An 18,920-nucleotide genomic window follows, 5' to 3' on the forward strand; every position below is an offset into this window, starting at 1 on the left:
TCAACACTCTTTACACTCTTTAGCAGTTGGAGACCTAACCAGATGCCCGGGCACTGGGGACACAAAGTGGAATAAAGTTGAATGAGAAGTGGACTGTGTCTTGGAGAAGCCCTCAGCATTGTGAATCATGGACATTGTACAGTGTGACACGTGCCACACTCACAGTGTATATAGAGTGTGATGTGGAGAAAGGGTCCTCATTTGGACTGAGGGGTTAGTGAAGGCTTCCAGAAGCTGAGTAGGAACTAGAAGGAAGGACGTTTCAGGCAGAAGGAATAACCGAATAAAGACAAAGGAGTGTCAGATGGCACATTATCCTTCATTCTGGAGGCTCCAAGTAGTTTGATATGGCTGGGACGGAAGGTGCCTTTAGAAATGTGAAGGCAGATGGTGCCGAGGGTAGGAAGACATCAGACCATGGGGGACCTTTGTCCTTCAGGTATAAAATCATTTAAAGATTTAAGTGGGGGAAAACGTGGTCACATTTGTTACTAAGATGATCACTTTGGCTGCAGTGTGGAGGATGGATTGAGAAAAAGCAATTATTACCTTACCATAGGATCATGAGAATCTTTCTTCAATAAATGCGAGAAAGGGCACTCTGTTTTTCATGATATTCTGATTGCCAGCATCTTGACAGAAGGGCTATGGCAAAACCGAGAAAACACCATGAACATTAGGCAAAAAAGCAAAACAAAACAAAAGAAAACAAAGATCTCTTTAGCCCCAACAGTGCTAATTTTTGCATACCCAGCAATTACTTTTCTAATGAAAGTCATTGCTGCCAAAATCAATCAGTATAAATGTTGGAGACTCCTTTCTCCTTCCATGAAAAGCTTTTACTATTTCGTTTCACTAAAGCTTAAAGAGAACTCGGTGTTTATGGTTCATTCTAGAGCGATCCACCACAGGCATGCTTTAGGATGATGGTCAGGGAAACTGTCATTTAATCTCAAGGAAGCTGTCATTTGATTCCATTCAAAACTAGGCAGTACACATCAGCAGGCAATATAGTCTGATGCTGTGGCCTACTTTGTTGGCTGAAGCCTTCCACTGTCCTGGGAGGGAACTTATTTTTCTTTCCTTTCATCTCTTATACACATACATGGAATATAAACGTTGGTCACTCTAGAAAACACATGGATAGTCCTAGAGCAAAATGGGTTTCAAGGTTATTTAATTTATGCCTCTTAAAACCTCAAACACTTTCCTCCCAGTAAAATTTCATGCAGTATACAGAACTTTTATTAAAAAAAATTATTCATCTCCTCCTTACTTCTCTTTATCACCTACTTTTTTCTTTCCTTTCTTTTTTCTTTTTTGGATGGTGACAGGGGTCTTGCTATGTTGCCCAGGCTGGTCTCAAACTCCTATCCTCGATTGTTCCTCCCGTTTTGGCCTCCCAAAGTGCTGGGGTTACAGGTGTGAACCACTATTTACAAAGTTTCACACTCCCTTAGGGAATCCACTGGGAACACATCTTTACAGTGTCTGTGGAAAAGGTTATGTGATTTAAGAAACACTTCTAGCGTCTATACCATTTAATATCTAGGAATTTGTTGACTTTTTAGGATCTTTGGATGAATGGGTTTTTAATTTTATCCAGCTTATTTAGAAGAAATTGCCATGCTTGCTTTAAAAGGGTTTCTTTTCGGATCCCCACGTCGCCGAGCGTCGCGCTCCGCCCCCGCCCGGGGGTCGGTCACGGTCTGCGCCTGCGCAGGCCCCGGTTTGCCCGCCATTCTGCGGGACGCTGGCTGCGATGGTTTGGGGAAATGGACGCCTGGAGAACGGAAATCCAGTTATCAAAATGGACTCGAGAAGAGAGAACCTAACGGAAGAATAACAATGGAAGAAATTGGGAACATTATCACAAAGCTATCAACCTGCCAAATTCCAGGCTCAGATGATGTCACAAGTTAAAAAAAGTCCTTCATGAAAAAGATCTTAAGCAACGTGATGGATTCAGAAGCTCATGAAAAGAGGCCACCAGTACTTACATCTTCAAAACAAGATATATCACCTCATATTACCAATGATGGTGAAATGAAGCATTACTTGTGTGGCTGCTGCGCAGCCTTCAACAACGTCGCAATCACATATCCCATTCAGAAGGTCCTCTTTCGACAACAGCTGTATGGCATCCAAACCCGGGATGCAATACTTCAGTTGAGAAGGGATGGATTTCGAAATTTGTATCGTGGAATCCTTCCCCCATTGATGCAGAAGACAACTACACTTTCACTTATGTTTGGTCTGTATGAGGATTTATCCTGCCTTCTCCACAAGCATGTCAGTGCTCCAGAGTTTGCAACCCGTAGTGTGGCGGCAGTGCTTGCAGGGACAACAGAAGCAATTTTCACTCCACTGGAAAGAGTTCAGACATTGCTTCAAGACCACAAGCATCATGACAAATTTACCAACACTTATCAGGCTTTCAAGGCCCTGAAATGTTATGGAATTGGAGAGTATTATCGAGGCTTGGTGCCCATTCTTTTCCGGAATGGACTCAGCAATATCTTGTTTTTTGGCCTTCGAGGTCCCATTAAGGAGCATCTGCCTACCGCAACGACTCCCAGTGCTCATTTTGTCAATGATTTTATCAGTGGAGGTCTATTGGGTGCCATGTTGGGATTCTTGATTTTTCCAATTAATGTTGTAAAAACTCGCATACAGTCTCAGATTGGTGGGGAATTTCAGTCTTTCCGCAAGGTTTTCCAAAAAATCTGGCTGGAACGGGACAGAAAACTGATAAATCTTTTCAGAGGTGCTCATCTGAATTACCATCGGTCCATTATCTCTTGGGGCATAATCAATGCAACTTACGAGTTCTTGTTAAAGGTTATATGAAAAAACCCATCAGTTAAGTGCCGTTTATCAACTGAATAGACCTTCTAAGAAGAATGCAGTTTGGCCTCTTTCTTAACTGGCCAAACACAAGTTGGTGTCATAACTCCGGGCCACAGTGAGTTATGGGCAAAGCTGTTTTCCTTAAGCATCAACAAAACAGAATAAAATGTTCCAATAGGAAAATATAAGGGTTTTATTTGTTTGTTTTGTTTTTTATCATTACCTAACAGCTTTAGGCTAATTGCCTGGTAAATAGCTGTCCATCTGATGGCCTTTGACAGGGAACCTAATCCCTAAGATAGTATTCTTTTTCTCAAACCAGTCTTGAACTCCTGCGTTGAGACATAAGTGGCTGTGACCGGCCGGAAAGACGGTCCTCAGGGGCCAGGGGCTCCTCAGGCTTCCTTTGTGACTCCATTGCTTGCTTCTCTGCCCTCAGGAGCAGCTGCAGAGGATAGTTTTCATTAAGCTCAAGCATATGACAAAGGGGCAGAACAGAGAAGAAAAACAGCTTAATAGGTATAGGCTTTTCATGATAAATTGCCTGTATTAGTTTTGAAACTAAGCACCTATCAGATAGTCATTATACTATTTCTATTTAGATATGGTAGATCAAGGAGCTCTGAAAGTTCCCATTTTGTTTTCTAGGTTTGAAAGTTTTCTGTTTGATTCTGACTGTGACCTTCAACCCTTACAAAATATTCTTATGTTAATTCCACTTATTTCATTGCCGAAAGATGAAGGGACTTAAATGTTGTTATAGGTGTTCCATGCTGTTAAGAAGTTTGCATATTGTGTATAGATCAAATTCTGTTTAGCTTAGTTTCTTTGAATTATTAATGCCATCTCAGCAAAGGTCTGGGTTATTTTTCCTGTGCAGTAGGAGTTGGTCATATTCAAGCATCCTGTTCTCTTAAAACTCTCCTTTTAAAAAATAAACACTTTCATAACATTTTGTTTTGGCGGTCTACTAATGCAATCCCACTTTTCCCCCTAGTTTCTAAATGTTACAGAGTGGAGGGGAAAAGACTCAGGATGGGTTTCACCTCACAGTATTCGCTGTCTTTTATTTTACTCCTGGAAATAGAGACTCCATTAGGATTTTGATATTTTGGGAACCCAGTTTACCACTGTGTCAGTAAAACAGTAAGATAGTTTGAGAGCGTATGATCTAAATAAAGACATTTGAAGGGTTAGTTTGAATTCTAAAAGTAGGTAATAGCCAAATAGCATCCTCATCCCTTAACAGACGAAAACTTCTTTGTCAAAGGAATTAGAAAATGTGAAAATATTTTTTCCAGACAAAACTCATGCCACTTCCAATTGACTAATGAAATATAAGAGACAGATTGAAAAAGTGGATTATGAGTCTTAAAACCCTTTCTGTAAATATTATGTAGCTAAAGATTATTCCAGCATCTGACATGACGGTAGGTTTCTTGTTAACCAGTTTTTCTTCTTTCTGGGTAATTGCATGTGAATATGTGCACATACTGACCAAAATAAAGGCCTCAACTTCGTAGTTTACTGAAAGTTCCCGGGCAAATAGTCCATAAAAGCTGTTTACCTCTGAATGCATGGTGGCTGGTTAAATACAGTGAACATCCTTTTTCCAGCTGTAAAGGATGAAGCGTATTAAGCATTAGCCAGACATTAATAAAGCTAAATAGCCATACAGCAGCAGCTCTGTCTGACAATGTTGTGCTGGATATTACAGTTTATTTTCAAGGTGCAGATGTAAAGATTTTAAAAAGTAATAATTTGTCACCAAATAAATATGAGTAGCATCCTTTGGCCTATTAAATAGAGTCAGGATTTGAAGGGAATTGAGTTTGAGAAATGAATAAATAAAGGCACCTTGGTGCCTGACACCCTCATTCATGTGTGTGACTTTGAGCACTCACAGGCACTTCTAGCTACTCAGCCCAGGGCAGGTGGGTTAGCCTGGGGTTATACCTTGGCCCTGGAAATAGACACCATTGGGCCTTTGGTTTTGTTAGGCTTCCTTTTGTCTTTACACTCCATACAGGTGGTAGAAATCTGAGTTCTAAAGCGCTTTTGTGAAATATAAGCTAAGTGAGAATTCTAAGTAAAATGCTTTGGTTTCTGCTGTCTCAAATAAGTGGCGTTTAAAACAATTATTAATAAATATTTTTAATGGTTTTAACTCAGCATTTTTAAAAAAATTTCTTTGTCACTCTTTACAGCTTTTGAAGACCAAACTGCAAATACATTACCAGGGATGATTTTATGTTGTCCTATAGACTTCTTAAATTTGACAAAAAAATTAGCAGGACTTGTAACCAACAGCTTTGTCTGAACTTGAAGTCAAAATGTGTTGTTAATAAGAGATGCTAACTATTGCTTTTACCTTCAGTGTGAACTAGTGTGGTAATAACTTTGAAAAGGCACGCTGGGCACGGTGGCTCATGCCTGTAATCCCAGCACTTTGGGAGGCCGAGGCTGGCGGATCACTTGAGCTCAGGAGTTTGAGACCAGCCTGGTCAACATGGCGAAACCCCATCTCTACTAAAAATACAAAAAATTAGCCAGGTATGGTAGTACCCACCTGTGATCCCAGCTACTCGGGAGGCTGAGGCAGGAGAATCACTTGAACCTGGGGGGCGGAGGTTGCAGTGAGCCGAGATCGCGCCACTGCACTCCAGCCTGGGCAACAGAGCAAGACTCCATCTCAAAAAAAAAAAAAAAAAAAAAAAAAAATTGAAAAGGCAAACATGATTGAATATCTGAAAAGCTTTAAAAGTGGCCTTTCTGTTACGTATGTGGCACAAATGGCTCATGAGTGCAGGACACTCATGGTCTTGTGTCCTATACTTCGTGTGTGATGCCACCAGAAATGTTATGGATTCTGTATTGAACACACTGAGAGTAGTATGAGCCCTCAGGACTGCACCACAGACTAAACACAACCTTGATATGGTGGCAAATATGTGTGTCTTTCTTGTTTCATTAGTGGTTGGGGAGAAAATGGATGTTTTTGTCTAAATAGTCGATATTCATCTTAACATGGTTGGCTGTATAATCACCGGCTATATTGTGAACTGTGCAATAAAACAGAATCGTTTGTGTGAATAATTACCTTCGCATACCTGAAATTCCCAAGCTCAGTTACAATGCAATACTCAGTATAAGGCTGTGCAAACATGTAAGGGAATAATGGTGGTTGATGGGATATATATGAAATGGGATCTAGAGAGCTTCAAGTGAAGCCAATCATGTTGAACTAACACTGGTTCAGTGTAGATGAAATAGAGTGAGGGGTATGCAGTCATAAAATGAAGGGTGGACAGGAGATTACATGTGAAGAAAGGGTAAGCACTCAGACTTGGTTTCTTTTAAATTAAAATATTTCTTTTCTCATGTGCAAATGTGTATCAAAGACTTGAACAGGCATTCTCTTGAAATTTGAAGATTTTTAGTTTTGAATGCTGTATTTGCTTAATATTAAATATGTGTTGCCTAATGGCTCCCAAATTGTGTGGGAGTCTCGAAGGTTCGTTATTGAAAGTGGTTAAGCGCACAATGCTATTTTTGTTTGATAGTTTGAGTTTTATGACCATATGAGTTTAAATGAAATCTGTTAAATGTTTCAGAGTTAATACTTTTTTTTTTTATAATTTGGAATAAGGTTTGTTTTTTAAGCCCCTCTCCCCCCAAAACTAACTAACTAACTAACTAACTAACTAAATAAATAAATAAATAAAAGGGTTTCGTTTCACACATCAGGCAGTTGTGGGATGGGAGTTTATTCAGACTACTTTTACGTTTTGGTTGATGCATAGGACTGTGGGTTCACATGAGCCTTAGTTAACCTTCTGTCAGTATAGTGGTGTCTGACATTCTGCATTAAGGAAATTTTTTTCTCCCATCAGAATCTGTAACTAATGGTGGTAAACTTCATGCATGTATTTCTATAATAACACACCAGATTTGTGGTCTATAATAACCAGCAGTATAGACCACAAATAATGAAGAATATAAGCTTTAGAATGACATATACCTGGCCAGGCATGGTGGCTAACGCCTGTAACCCGAGCACATTGGGAGGCTGAGGCGGACGGATCACGAAGTCAGGAGTTCGAGATCAGCCTGGCCAACATGGTGAAACCCCGTCTCTACTTAAAATACAAAAATTAGCTGGGTATGGTGTGTGCCTGTAATCCCAGCTACTCGGGAGGCTGAGGCACGGGAATTGCTTGAACCCAGGAGGTGGAGGTTGCAGTGGGCCGATATCACACCACTGCACTCCAGCCTGGTGACAGAGTGAGACTCCATCTCAAAAAAATAAAAAGTAAATAAAAAGAATGAGATATACCTGTGTTCAAACTCTAACTCTGTTACTGACAAGTTATATGTCATTAGGCAAGTGACTCTGGGTTTTTCTTTCATCTGAAAAATAATATTTACTGCAAATAGTTGCTTTTAATTATCAGTAAAATAAAATGCCAAGTAAGCCACTTACTATGGCATCTATAAATAGGCTTTCAAGACACAAAACTATTATCATTATTCTCTTTTCCTTTTTCTTTCACCTTTCGTATTTCTCCCAATATCTTTTTGCTGTGGAAATAGCTTCCACTTGACATTTACAATGTTGATTCTATTTTAATCTTTGGCTACTCTTTCAAACATATAATTCTTCCTTTCTGATTTTGACCTGTTATTTTGGTTTTTCTCTAATGTTTTCACTGCCTGGATATAATAACTTTACTTTATTTTGCCCATTTTATTTCCCCTACTATTTGAGGTCTCTTTTCTTCTTGACTGGTTATACTGATAACTATGATCAAAGTTTCTAACTTTAGACATCAAATTTCATCTCAGGGTAATCTTAGAATCTGCCAGTTGACATGTTATTTATTGAAGAATGACTTGGAATGTACAGGCAACCTTTCCTGTTTTTAAAGAACAACCTAAATGTCCCAGTTCCCCTGGAAGCCAATCTCTGAATGGTTACGCATCTAAAAGAAGCACAAACTGGACTTTCATGTAAGTCTTTACCAAACAGTTCTTGAGGATTTAGGAGCAGGGAATTAATATTGCACGATGCACATACACCCAAAAAAACTTCCTAGTACTCACATTTAGATAACTCTTCCTCTCCCCACAGTTCCAATCTTCACAGATGCTCTCATGTCCATTCTCTTTCCTGTCTTATTGTCTCTTTTGTACATTCTCCTTTATACCACCAAATTAGTTCTCTTCTCTCCCCAGTACTCAGTTTGCCAAGCTCTCCCTACTTTCTCCAGTTCCCTTATTTCTTATTTGAGTATCTCCATGCTTGCTGTTACGTGGAACAATTCAGCCATTCTTAGATTCTCCATGTCTTCTCTTCACCTTGTATACTCATTAATTCTAACAAGGGCAAATACCTTACAAGTATGTCGATTCTTATAAAAGACTATAGGCCACTGCTATCGTTTGAATATGTTCCTTCCAAATTTATGTGTTGTAAACTTAATCCTCATTGTAACAGTATTAAGAAGTAGAACCAATGGGAGGTAATTAGAATTAGATAAGGCCATCAGGATGAAGGATGAAGCCTCCATGATGGGGCTGGTGGCTTTATAAGCAGAGGAAGAGAGACCTGAGCTGGCACACTCTTACTTCCTCACCATATAGTGGCCTGTGCCACCTTGGGACTCTGCAGAGAGTTGCCATCAGCATGAAGGCCCTCACCAGATGCAACCCCTGAACCCTGGCCTTCCCAGCCTCCAGAACTGTAAGAAATAAATATCTCTTCTTTATAATTTACCCAGTCTGTGGCATTCTGTTACAGCAAGAAAAAAATGGACTAAGAAAACTACCCATGTCAACATGACTTTGTTTTTTTGTTCCTGAAAACACCTATTCAGAAAATATAAGGTTGCACACCAATAAGTAATTTTACTCTGTGCTTCTGGAAATCCCAAGACCAATTAATTGGAGACAATACATTGAATTCCAAAATTCACAGACCAATTTATTGGAGACAATACATTGCTTATCTGGGCAAACCCTTGCTTTTTAACCACAGTTTACCGATTCAAGTTGCTGTGACTGCCAACTTAAACTACTATATAAACATATATATTTACATATAAACATTTTTATGTATCATTAAATACATAAACAATTTTTGTATATTATACATATAATTAACTTTGTATTGATACATTATAGAAATACATATATATTTCCCTATATATAAAACAGGTCTTTCAAGGCAGAGAATATATATATTCCTTGAAAGGCCTGTTTTAAAACACTTGGGCTCAGACCTCAGAGCCCTATAAGTATTCCATTTCTGATTCCCCTTATGAGGTGCTGCCAAGACTGTCAAGGATGTATTCTTTCTTGGCAGAAAGTTCTAATAAATTTAGCTTTGATTTATTAAATATTGATATTTTGGGGCGTTCAACAGAGCAAATAAACATTTCTTAATTTATTGTATATTTTTGATAATTATGTGTATTTAAGGACTGTGGGTATTTATCATTTGCTTTTTGCAGAGAATCCTCCTTTTAAATGAGAAGAAATAACTTAGCCCTATCTTACAGAATATCATTACTTGCTGAATGTATTTAACTTCTTTTTTAAAATTTATTTTTACTTTTTTTAACTTTACAAATAAAAATTGTATACATTTATGGTGTGCAACATGATATTTTGATACATGTATATGCTGTGAAATAATTAAATCAAACTAATATATTCATCACCTCACAATTTATCATTTTTTGTGGTAGGATTATTTATGATGTTCTCTCTTAGCAATTTCCAAGTATACAATACATTGTTATTACTACAGTTCACCCTTGAACAACAGAGGTTTGAACTGCGTGGGTCCACTTACATGACTATTTTCTTCTTCCTGTGTCACCCCTGAGACAGCAAGACCAACCCCTCCTCTTCCTCCTCAGCCTTCTCAACATGAAGATGAGGAAGATGAAGACCGTTATGATGATCCACTTCCATTTCTTCCTTATAATATTCTTAATAACATTTTCTTTTCTCTAGCTTACTTTATTTTAGAATATAGTATATCACACATGTAACATACAAAATATGTGTTAACTGTTTGTCATGGGCAAGGCTTCTGGTCAACAGTGAGATATTAGTAGTTACGTTTTTGAAGAGTCAAAAGTTATACATGGATTTCTGACTGCAAGTGGGGTTGGTGCCCCAACTCCCATGTTGTTCAACGGTCAAGTGTATAATCGCCATGCTGTACGATAGTCTTCTGAACTTATTCCTCCTGTCTAACTTAAATTTCGTTTCCTTAAGCCAACATCTCCCCCAAATCCTCAACCTCAGCCTCAGTAGCCACTATTCTACTCTTTGTTTCTATGAGCTCAGCTTTTTAGATTCTACATATAAGTGAGATCATGCAGAATTTGCCTTTCTGTGCTTGGCCTATTTTACTCAGCATAGCGTCTTCCAGGGTCACTTGTGTTGTCCCAAACGACAGAATTTGCTTCTTTTTTGAGGTTGAATAGTATTCCATTGTGTATATATATCATGTTTTCTTTATCCATCCATCTGCTGATGGACACTTAGGTTGATTCCATATCTTGGCTATTGTGAATAGTGCTTCAGTGAACATGGGAGTGAAGATCTCCCTTTGACATACTGGTTTCATTTACTTTGGATATACACCCAGAAATGGAATTGCTGGATCATGTGGTAGCTCTATTTTTACATTTTTTGAGGAAGCTCCATGCTATTTTCCATAATGGCTGTACCAGTTGAACATTTCCACCATCAGCATGCAAGGGTTCCTGTTCCTCCACGTCCTCTCCAACACTTGCTATCTCTAACCTTTTTGATAACAGTCTTGGAATGTGCTTAACTTTGAACAGACATGAATGGATGTGATTACAGCTGGCTCTAAGCAAAGTCATGAAGTTCATTAAATTGAATTTCTATAAAATAACTTTGCTTTGTCTCCTAGTTTTCACTGACGCTTGGGCAACCTGCCAGAGGTAACCAGTGCTCTCCTGCTTTCCAAGGATCTGCACTATAGTTCAGTCAAATTGTCTCCCAAGTTCGCATTTATCACCTTCCATCTTCCTCTTTACAACCCATACCCCTCCCACCATTATCCCATTAATGATCATCACTCCCGGGCAAATTCTTGATTTTATAAAAGTTATCTTAGGAATAAGAGCAGGAATTCTGGTCTCTTTCTTAGAGCTCATGCCCAGAAGAACTCAGGGCCCCCGAGGGTCTGTATTGGTATATGTTAAAAATTTAGCTTTATCCATTTTGGGAGTAGGGGAAAATGGGAAGAAAGGGCATGAGAGTGAAGGGTAAGAGGAAAAAGGAAGAGATAGAGAGGGCTAAGAAAGGTAGATGTGCATGGTACCTCCTGATATGTATCAAAATAATGTAAGGTGTAGCACACTAAAGCTTTAGAGTTATGACCTTCCAGTTGAACCTTCTTGTTTAATATATGAAAACCAGAAAACTTGCCTAAAGCTGTATAATTACAGGCAGAACTGAAAAGACAGTTTACCTATGATTGCTCAATGTCCAAAAAGGGAGTTAACTAGGAAAAAATTAGGTAATCTGTTCTTGAAGAGTTAGTTTCAGCTCCAGAAAGAGAGAAGGCTCATAATACTATTCCAGGGAGAATGAAATGATGGTAAGGCTAGCTAACATGAGGTTCAAGACATTATGTGAAAAATAATTATTTAGTAACTACTCTGTACCAAGTAAGAGCAATGGAAGATGTTTCATTTCATTCTCTTTTCTCAAAGTTTATTAAGAACTGAACATCATTAAGGATCACTGTAGTTTTCAACCTACTTGCAGTTTGTTTTCAAGTTGTTGAAATTTTAAGTTGTTATGGTGGGGAATTGTACTGTGCATGATAATTTACATCTAATATACTGACTCTGTATTATCATCATCCCATGTGCTGCTTAATTATAGAATGTTATAGATCAATTATTGTGGGATCTAATAATGAATTTCACTTATAATGAAGAAATTTCTTAATGACTAATATGCTGCAGTCAATCTGCCTGATAATTTTGGAGTTTTATAACCCTTGACAATTACTTGGGAAACAGCATTAATGTACTTTAGATAAAAATATGCTTCTCTTACTGCCTGTGCTCACAGAATTTATGCTGCATTTGCAACATTAAACTATGGTATGAAATGCTCTACAGTATGCTTTAATTATAACAGAACAGACTGTTCACTCTTCTCAATCCCTTGCTGACAGACTTTGTGTTGTGTCAGCAGATGATGACTCTTCCTCCTATTATGTTAGAATGATAAAATGTGCTTCAATCATACAACCCTCATCAGCATAAGAAAGACTACTAGATTACATCTATTTTATTCTTACTCAGATTACTCTGCCAAGAGGAAGTAGTGAAGAAATTTGGGTGAGAATACAGATCAGAAAAGCATTAATGAGAAGATACATGACGTGAAGGCTCTGTAGAGGGAAATGAGAGGAATAGGTGGCATTACAGAGAGCAAATACAAGAATCATGCAAATTTGGAAAGTTCTATGTCGTAAAGGAAATGCGTGAAGGAGAGGCAGAGGAGGCCACTACCCCAGGGAGTGAGACAATATAACCTGCATTTTTCCTTCTAGCTTTTATGTTCAGGGGTACATGTGTAGGTTTGTTATATAGGTAAACTTGTGTCATGGGTGTTTGATGTACAGATTATTTTGCCACCCACGTACTAAACATACAGTACCCAATAGGCATTTTTTCTGATCCTCCCCCACTTTCCACCCTTTATGCTCAAGAAAGCCCCAGTGTCTGTTGTTTCCCTCTTTGTGTTCATGAGTTCTCGTTATTTAGCTTCCACTTATAAGTGAGAATATGCAGTATTTGGTCTTCTGTTCCTGTGTTAGTTTGCTAATGGTCTCCAACTCCATCCATGTTGCTGCAAAGGACATGATCTTGTTCTTTTTTATGGCTGCATACTATTCTGTGGTGTATATGTATCATATTTATGGTGTATATGTATTTTATATATATAGATATATTTTTTATAGTCCCTCCTGTTGTCCAGGCTGGAGTGCAGTGGCATGATCTCGGCTCACTGCAACCTCCGCCTCCCAGGTTCAAGCGATTCTCCTTTCTCAGCCTCCTGAGTAGCTGGAATTACAGGCACCCACCACCATGCCTGGCTAACTTCTGTATTTTTAGTAGAGACAGGATTTCACCATGTTGGCCAGGCTGGTCTTGAACACTTGACCTCAGGTGATCTTCCCACCTTAGCCTCCCAAAGTGCTAGGATTACAGGCATGAGCCACTGCGCCCAGCCTGTGTATCATATTTTCTTTATCCAGTCTACTGTTGATGGACATTTAGGTTGATTCCATGTCTTTGCTATTTCTCTAATGATTAGTAATATTGAGCATTTTCTATATGCTTTTTGGCTGCATGTATGTCTTCCTCTAAAACCAACCACACAATTGGACATAAAACAATCCTCAGCAAATTAAAAACAAAAACCTGAAATCACACCAACTACACTCTCAGACCACAGCACAATAAAAACAGAATTCAATACAAAGAAAATTGCTCAAAACCGGGCCGGGCGCGGTGGCTCAAGCCTGTAATCCCAGCACTTTGGGAGGCCGAGACGGGTGGATCACGAGGTCAGGAGATCGAGACCATCCTGGCTAACACGGTGAAACCCCATCTCTACTAAAAAATACAAAAAACTAGCCGGGCGAGGTGGCGGGCGCCTGTAGTCCCAGCTACTCAGGAGGCTGAGGCAGGAGAATGGCGTGAACCCGGGAGGCGGAGCTTGCAGTGAGCTGAGATCCGGCCACTGCACCCCAGCCTGGGCGACAGAGCAAGACTCCGTCTCAAAAAAAAAAAAAAAAAAAAAAGAAAATTGCTCAAAACCATACAATTACAGGAAAAATTTTTTAAAAATGGTCCTTAATAGTTTTGTGTCAATAATAAAATTAAGGCAGAAATCAAGAAGTTCTTTGAAACTAATGAGAACAAAGGTACAGTATCAGAATCTCTAGGACACTGCTAAGGCATTGTTTTTTTTTGTTTTTTTGTTTTTTTTTTGAGACGGAGTCTCGCTGTGTCGCCCAGGCTGGAGTGCAGTGGCCGGATCTCAGCTCACTGCAAGCTCCGCCCCCCGGGTTTACGCCATTCTCCTGCCTCAGCCTCCCGAGTAGCTGGGACTACAGGCGCCCGCCACCTCGCCCGGCTAGTTTTTTGTATTTTTTAGTAGAGACAGGGTTTCACCGTGTTAGCCAGGATGGTCTTGATCTCCTGACCTCGTGATCCACCCGTCTCGGCCTCCCAAAGTGCTGGGATTACAGGCTTGAGCCACCGCGCCCGGCCTAAGGCATTGTTAAGAGAGAAATTTGTAGCACTAAACACCCACATAAAAAAGTTAGAAAGATCTCAAATAAACAACATCACAGCTAAAAGAACTAAAGAAGCTAGAGCAAACCAACCCCAAAGCTAGCAGAAAGCAAGAAACAACCAAAATCGGAGCAGAACTGAAGGAAATTGAAACACGACAAAGCATACAAAAGATCAACGAATCCAGGAGTCAGACACTTGAAAAAATTAATAAGATAGACCAGTAGCTAGACTAATAAAGAAAAGAGAGAAGATCCAAATAAACATACTTAGAAATGACAAAGGGATGTTATTACTGACCCCACATAAATACAAATAAAACCATCCGCAACTACTACGAACACCCCTGTGAACACAAACTAGAAAATCTAGAAGAAACAGATAAATTCCTGGACACATACATGCTTCCAAGATTAATCAGGAAAAAATTGAATCCCTGAGCAGACCAATAACAAGTTCTGAAATTGAATCAGTAAGAAATAATCTACCAACCAAAAAAAGCCCAGAACTGGATGGACTCACAGCCAAATTCTACCAGATGTACAAAGAAGAGCTGGTACCATTCCTACTGAAACTATTCCCAAACATTAAGGATAGATGCCTCCCCCAACAAGGATAGATGCCACTGTCCTTGATGAATATAGATGCAAAAATCCTCAACCAAATACTGGCAAACCAAATCCAGCAGCACCTCAAAAAGCTAATCCACCACGATCAAGTAGGCTTTATCCCTGGGATGCAAGTTTGGTTCAACATACGCAAATCAATAAATGTGATCCATCACATAAACAGAACTAAAGACAAAAACCACATGATTATCTCAATAGATGCAGAAATACTTTTGATAAGATTCAACATCCTTCGTGTTAAAAACTCTCAATAAACTAGGCAGTGAAGGAACATACTTCAAAATAATAAGAGCCATCTATGACGAACCCACAGCTAACATTGTACTGAATAGGCAAAAGCTGGAAGCATTTCCCTTGAAAACTAGCACAAGGCAAGGATGCCTTCTCTCACTAATCCCATTCAATATGACCTAAAGGAAGTCTGCATGCGGTAGGGGGTGAGTCTGAGAAGTAAACAGAGCCAGCAAAATCATCAGGCTGCCGCAGGAGCTGGGGCTAATCCACAAGCAGCCAGGGCATTTGAGACATGGAACAGTTGCCTCAGGAGTGCCACATGCTGTTCTTGCTGGACCAGAGAGTGAGGCCCACAGGAACACAGGGCTCCCTGCAGTGAGAAACCTGAGTGAATCCTGTGCAAGCAGTTGAACTAAGCTATCACTTACACAGCTTTCTGCAGCAATGGTTGGCGTTGTCATTGGCTTGAGTTCACATGCTCCCCGAGCTTCTCCCTTTGGAAAATGGCCCTTTCTATTTCTGTGACCAGATATCCCTCATACTATGACTTGTTTTACCCCTCAAACAATGGCAGATGTTCCCCTGGAATTATTCCTTGGACCACAGGTGACTTTGATAGGACATGTGGAATCTGAACCTTGGATATTGGTGGAAGGGGGGCCGTTGGTGTAATCTAGGGGGAAAAATCACAAATGTTAGGGTTTTAGGTCACTGATAATCTACAAAATGTCAATCCTCACTCCATCCCTGAGCCTCACATGATTGCTGATTTGTATCCCTGGGGTGGTGGTCAGGGGCAAGAGTGGGGAATGAGGTGGCTCCAAATGGAATTAGGGAAGGAGTGATGGGTCTGAGTGAGGAATAAGGGACAGCTGGGAGAAGACTCTGAGCCAATTTGTTGAAGGTTAGAAATGGACTGGGGCAGGACTGCCTGGTAAAATTCTGTACTTAGTATTAAACTGTTTTATAAAAAGTGACTTTGATAGGATCCTTTTATGTCGCACAGTGGCAAAATGTATCCTCTGTCAAAATATCTGCAGTAAAGTCATATTTTTGGAGCAAATCTTGTGGCAGCATTCAAGAGGAGTTGAAGGAGGGAAAACACTGTCTTATTAGAATAATCTAGATATGAAGAGATTGGGACTTAAATTAGAGATCCAAGAGAAGGTGTGATGCAGCATGTCTGAAAAGATCATGGAGGATAGATTAAAGTGGAAATCAGTCTGGTGACTCTTAAATGCTGGGGCATGTCTCAGTTCGATCACTTAAAAATATGGATTTCGGGGTTCATACCAGAAATTTTGATTGAGTAGGTATGACATAATGAAAAATGTATAAATTTGTTCTCTGCCCCAGTTACTGTCACAGAGCTCCTAAAGCACTTGTAATTTCCTGAGCAATAAGGGTGCTAAGTGTATCTTTTGTTCTAATAAGTCTTTGACCCAGTTCCTGGCATAGAGCTTCTAATCCCTTGGAATTTCTTGGGTGATAGGAGTGTCTTTGTTCGAATGAGGTGCCTCTTGGTAGGCTCCTGGATGGGGGCTGGTCTCCAGAAAGACCAAGCCATGGTTAGAGGCTTGAAACTTTCAGTCCCAACCCCATCCTCCGGGAAAGGGAGGGTGGCTGGAGATTTGAGGTAGTAATTGATTCTGCCTATGTGATGAAGCTTCCATAAAACTTCCTGAACCATGGGGTTTGGAGAGTTTTATGTGGTTGGCAAACATGTCAATATGCTCAGAAGGTGGCACACCCTGACATTGCTGGGACAAAAGCTCTTGTGCTTGGGACCCTTCTAGATTGGACTCTTTGTGTCTCTTTTTCTGGCTGTTGATTTATATCATTTAAAATGTCCTCTGTGGCTGGGTGTGGTGGCTCATACCTGTAATCTCAGCACTTTGGAAGAGCAAAGTGGGAGGATCACTTGATCCCAGGAGTTCTAGACTAGCCTGGGCAACATTGTGAGACTGTGTCACCACAAAAATAAAATAAAAAATTAGCTGGGCACAGCGGCATGCACTGTAATCCTAGCCACTCAGGAGGCTGAGGTAAGAGGATTGCTTAAGCCTGGGAATTCAAGGCTGCAGTGAGTTATAGTCACACCAGTGAACTCCAGCCTGGGTGACAGAGCAAGACCCTGTCTCCCAAAAATAAGTAAATAACGAACAAACAAACAAACAAAATTTCCTTGGTAATAAATTGGCAGTCGTAGATAAACTATTTTCATGGGTTCTGTGAGCTGCTCTAGCAAATTATTGAACCCAAGAAGGGGGTGGTGGGAACCTCTGATTTGTAGCCAAATCAGAGAGAAATTATGGGTAATCAAGGGACCTACTACTTGGAATTGTCATCTGAACTGGGTGACAGTTGTGTGGGACTGGACCCTAAACCTGTGGGGGCTGCACAGACTCCAGTTAGTGTCAGAATTGAATTGCATTGTAGGACACCCAGCTGGTGTCAGAGAAGTGATCAGTGTGGGAAAGCCCCACACACCTGGTCACAGAAGTGTACTGAGTGTGAGTGTAGTACAAGGAAAAACAGTGTTTGTTTTTCCAATCTGACAGTAGGTCTGTTGAGGACCTCATTGATGACTAGAATGTATACTTAAGTTTAGCAGCCATTTACCACCAATATTGAGGGTTTCAGTCATTGCGTCACATCAGAGCCACCCAATGAACTGCAAACTCAAAAGTATCTGAGACAGGTCTCAACCAATTTAGAAAGTTTATTTTGCCAAGGTTAAGGATACGCCCATGACAAGGCCTCAAGAGGTCTCGATGACATGTGCCCAAGGTGGTTGGGGTACAGCTTGCTTTTATACTTTTTAGGGAGACATGCACATCAATACAACCTGTAATATTACAATGGAATATGTACATTGGTTCAATCTGGAAAGGTGGGGCAACTTGAAGCAAGGTAGTGGGGGCCTTCCACATTATAGGTAGATTTAAAAATTTTCTGGTTGGCGATTGTTTGAAACAGTTCATTATTTTCTAACAACCTAGAATCAATAGAAAGGAATGTCTAAGTTGTGATGACAAGGATTTGTGGAGACCAAAGTTTTATCATGCAGATGAAGCCTCTGGTAGCAGGCTCCAGGGCAAATACGTTGTAAATGTTTCTTATCGGACTTAAGGTCTGTGTTGATGTTAATGCTGGTCAGCTTTTCTTGAATTCCAAAAGGGAAGAGTGTATAACGAGGCACGTCTGACTACCCCCTTCTCATCATGGTCTAAATTAGTACTTCAGGTTAACTTTGGCATGTCCTTGGCAGAGAGGAGGGGTCCATCCAATACAGGAGTTATTAAGAAGTAATATTTAGGCAACTAGAAAGGGTGAAAGTTCTCAGTGGAATTTTTCTTTAATGAAAAGCAACCCCCAATACATTTCTTTTCTAACAGAAAGTGGCTTGAAAAACCAGGCCAGCAAGCGTTGATACGCACATGCTGTTGGCTGGAAGCTGGGTACGTTCAATATGGTGTCTCCTGCCCTCTTTTCCTTGTCGCCATGTGTGCCAGGTGTCATGGCAGCCTCCAGGTAAAGTCACATGTGCAGGACATCAGGGGAACACACATTTCCATTGTGCAAGGCCAGGAAAGGTTCTGAAATAACTGAGAGTTTCTGGCTGGGGCACACCCTGGTGTTATTCAAAGGCTTCTGGACTGGACCCAGCCTCTGACAGCCTGCTCTGGGTGTTGGTAAAAGATCCCCAGCTATCCTGTTGCAAAACTTTACTTCTTTTTATTTTATTTTATTTATTTATTTTTTTTTTTGAGACAGAGTTTCATTCCTGTTGCCCAGGCTGGAGTGCAATGGCACGATCTCAGCTCACCGCAACCTC

General features: G+C 40.1%; 1 protein-coding gene across 1 annotated transcript; it reads left to right on the forward strand.

Annotated features, from left to right (window-relative positions):
- The first annotated feature begins 1,759 nt into the window (after positions 1 to 1,759).
- SLC25A52 (solute carrier family 25 member 52) lies at positions 1,760 to 3,589 on the forward strand. Its single transcript, XM_005586964.5, has one exon. It carries the CDS (start codon positions 1,936 to 1,938, stop codon positions 2,848 to 2,850), a length of 915 nt encoding a protein of 304 aa, XP_005587021.3. The 5' UTR covers positions 1,760 to 1,935; the 3' UTR covers positions 2,851 to 3,589.
- Positions 3,590 to 18,920: the final 15,331 nt, after the last annotated feature.

This window comes from Macaca fascicularis, chromosome 18 (assembly GCF_037993035.2).
Source record: "Macaca fascicularis isolate 582-1 chromosome 18, T2T-MFA8v1.1".
NCBI lineage: Eukaryota > Metazoa > Chordata > Mammalia > Primates > Cercopithecidae > Macaca > Macaca fascicularis.

Coding starts and splice junctions, on each gene's coding strand:
- SLC25A52 (XM_005586964.5), top strand. CDS start 1,936: ATGAAAAAGATCTTAAGCAACGTGATGGATTCAGAAGCTCATGAAAAG.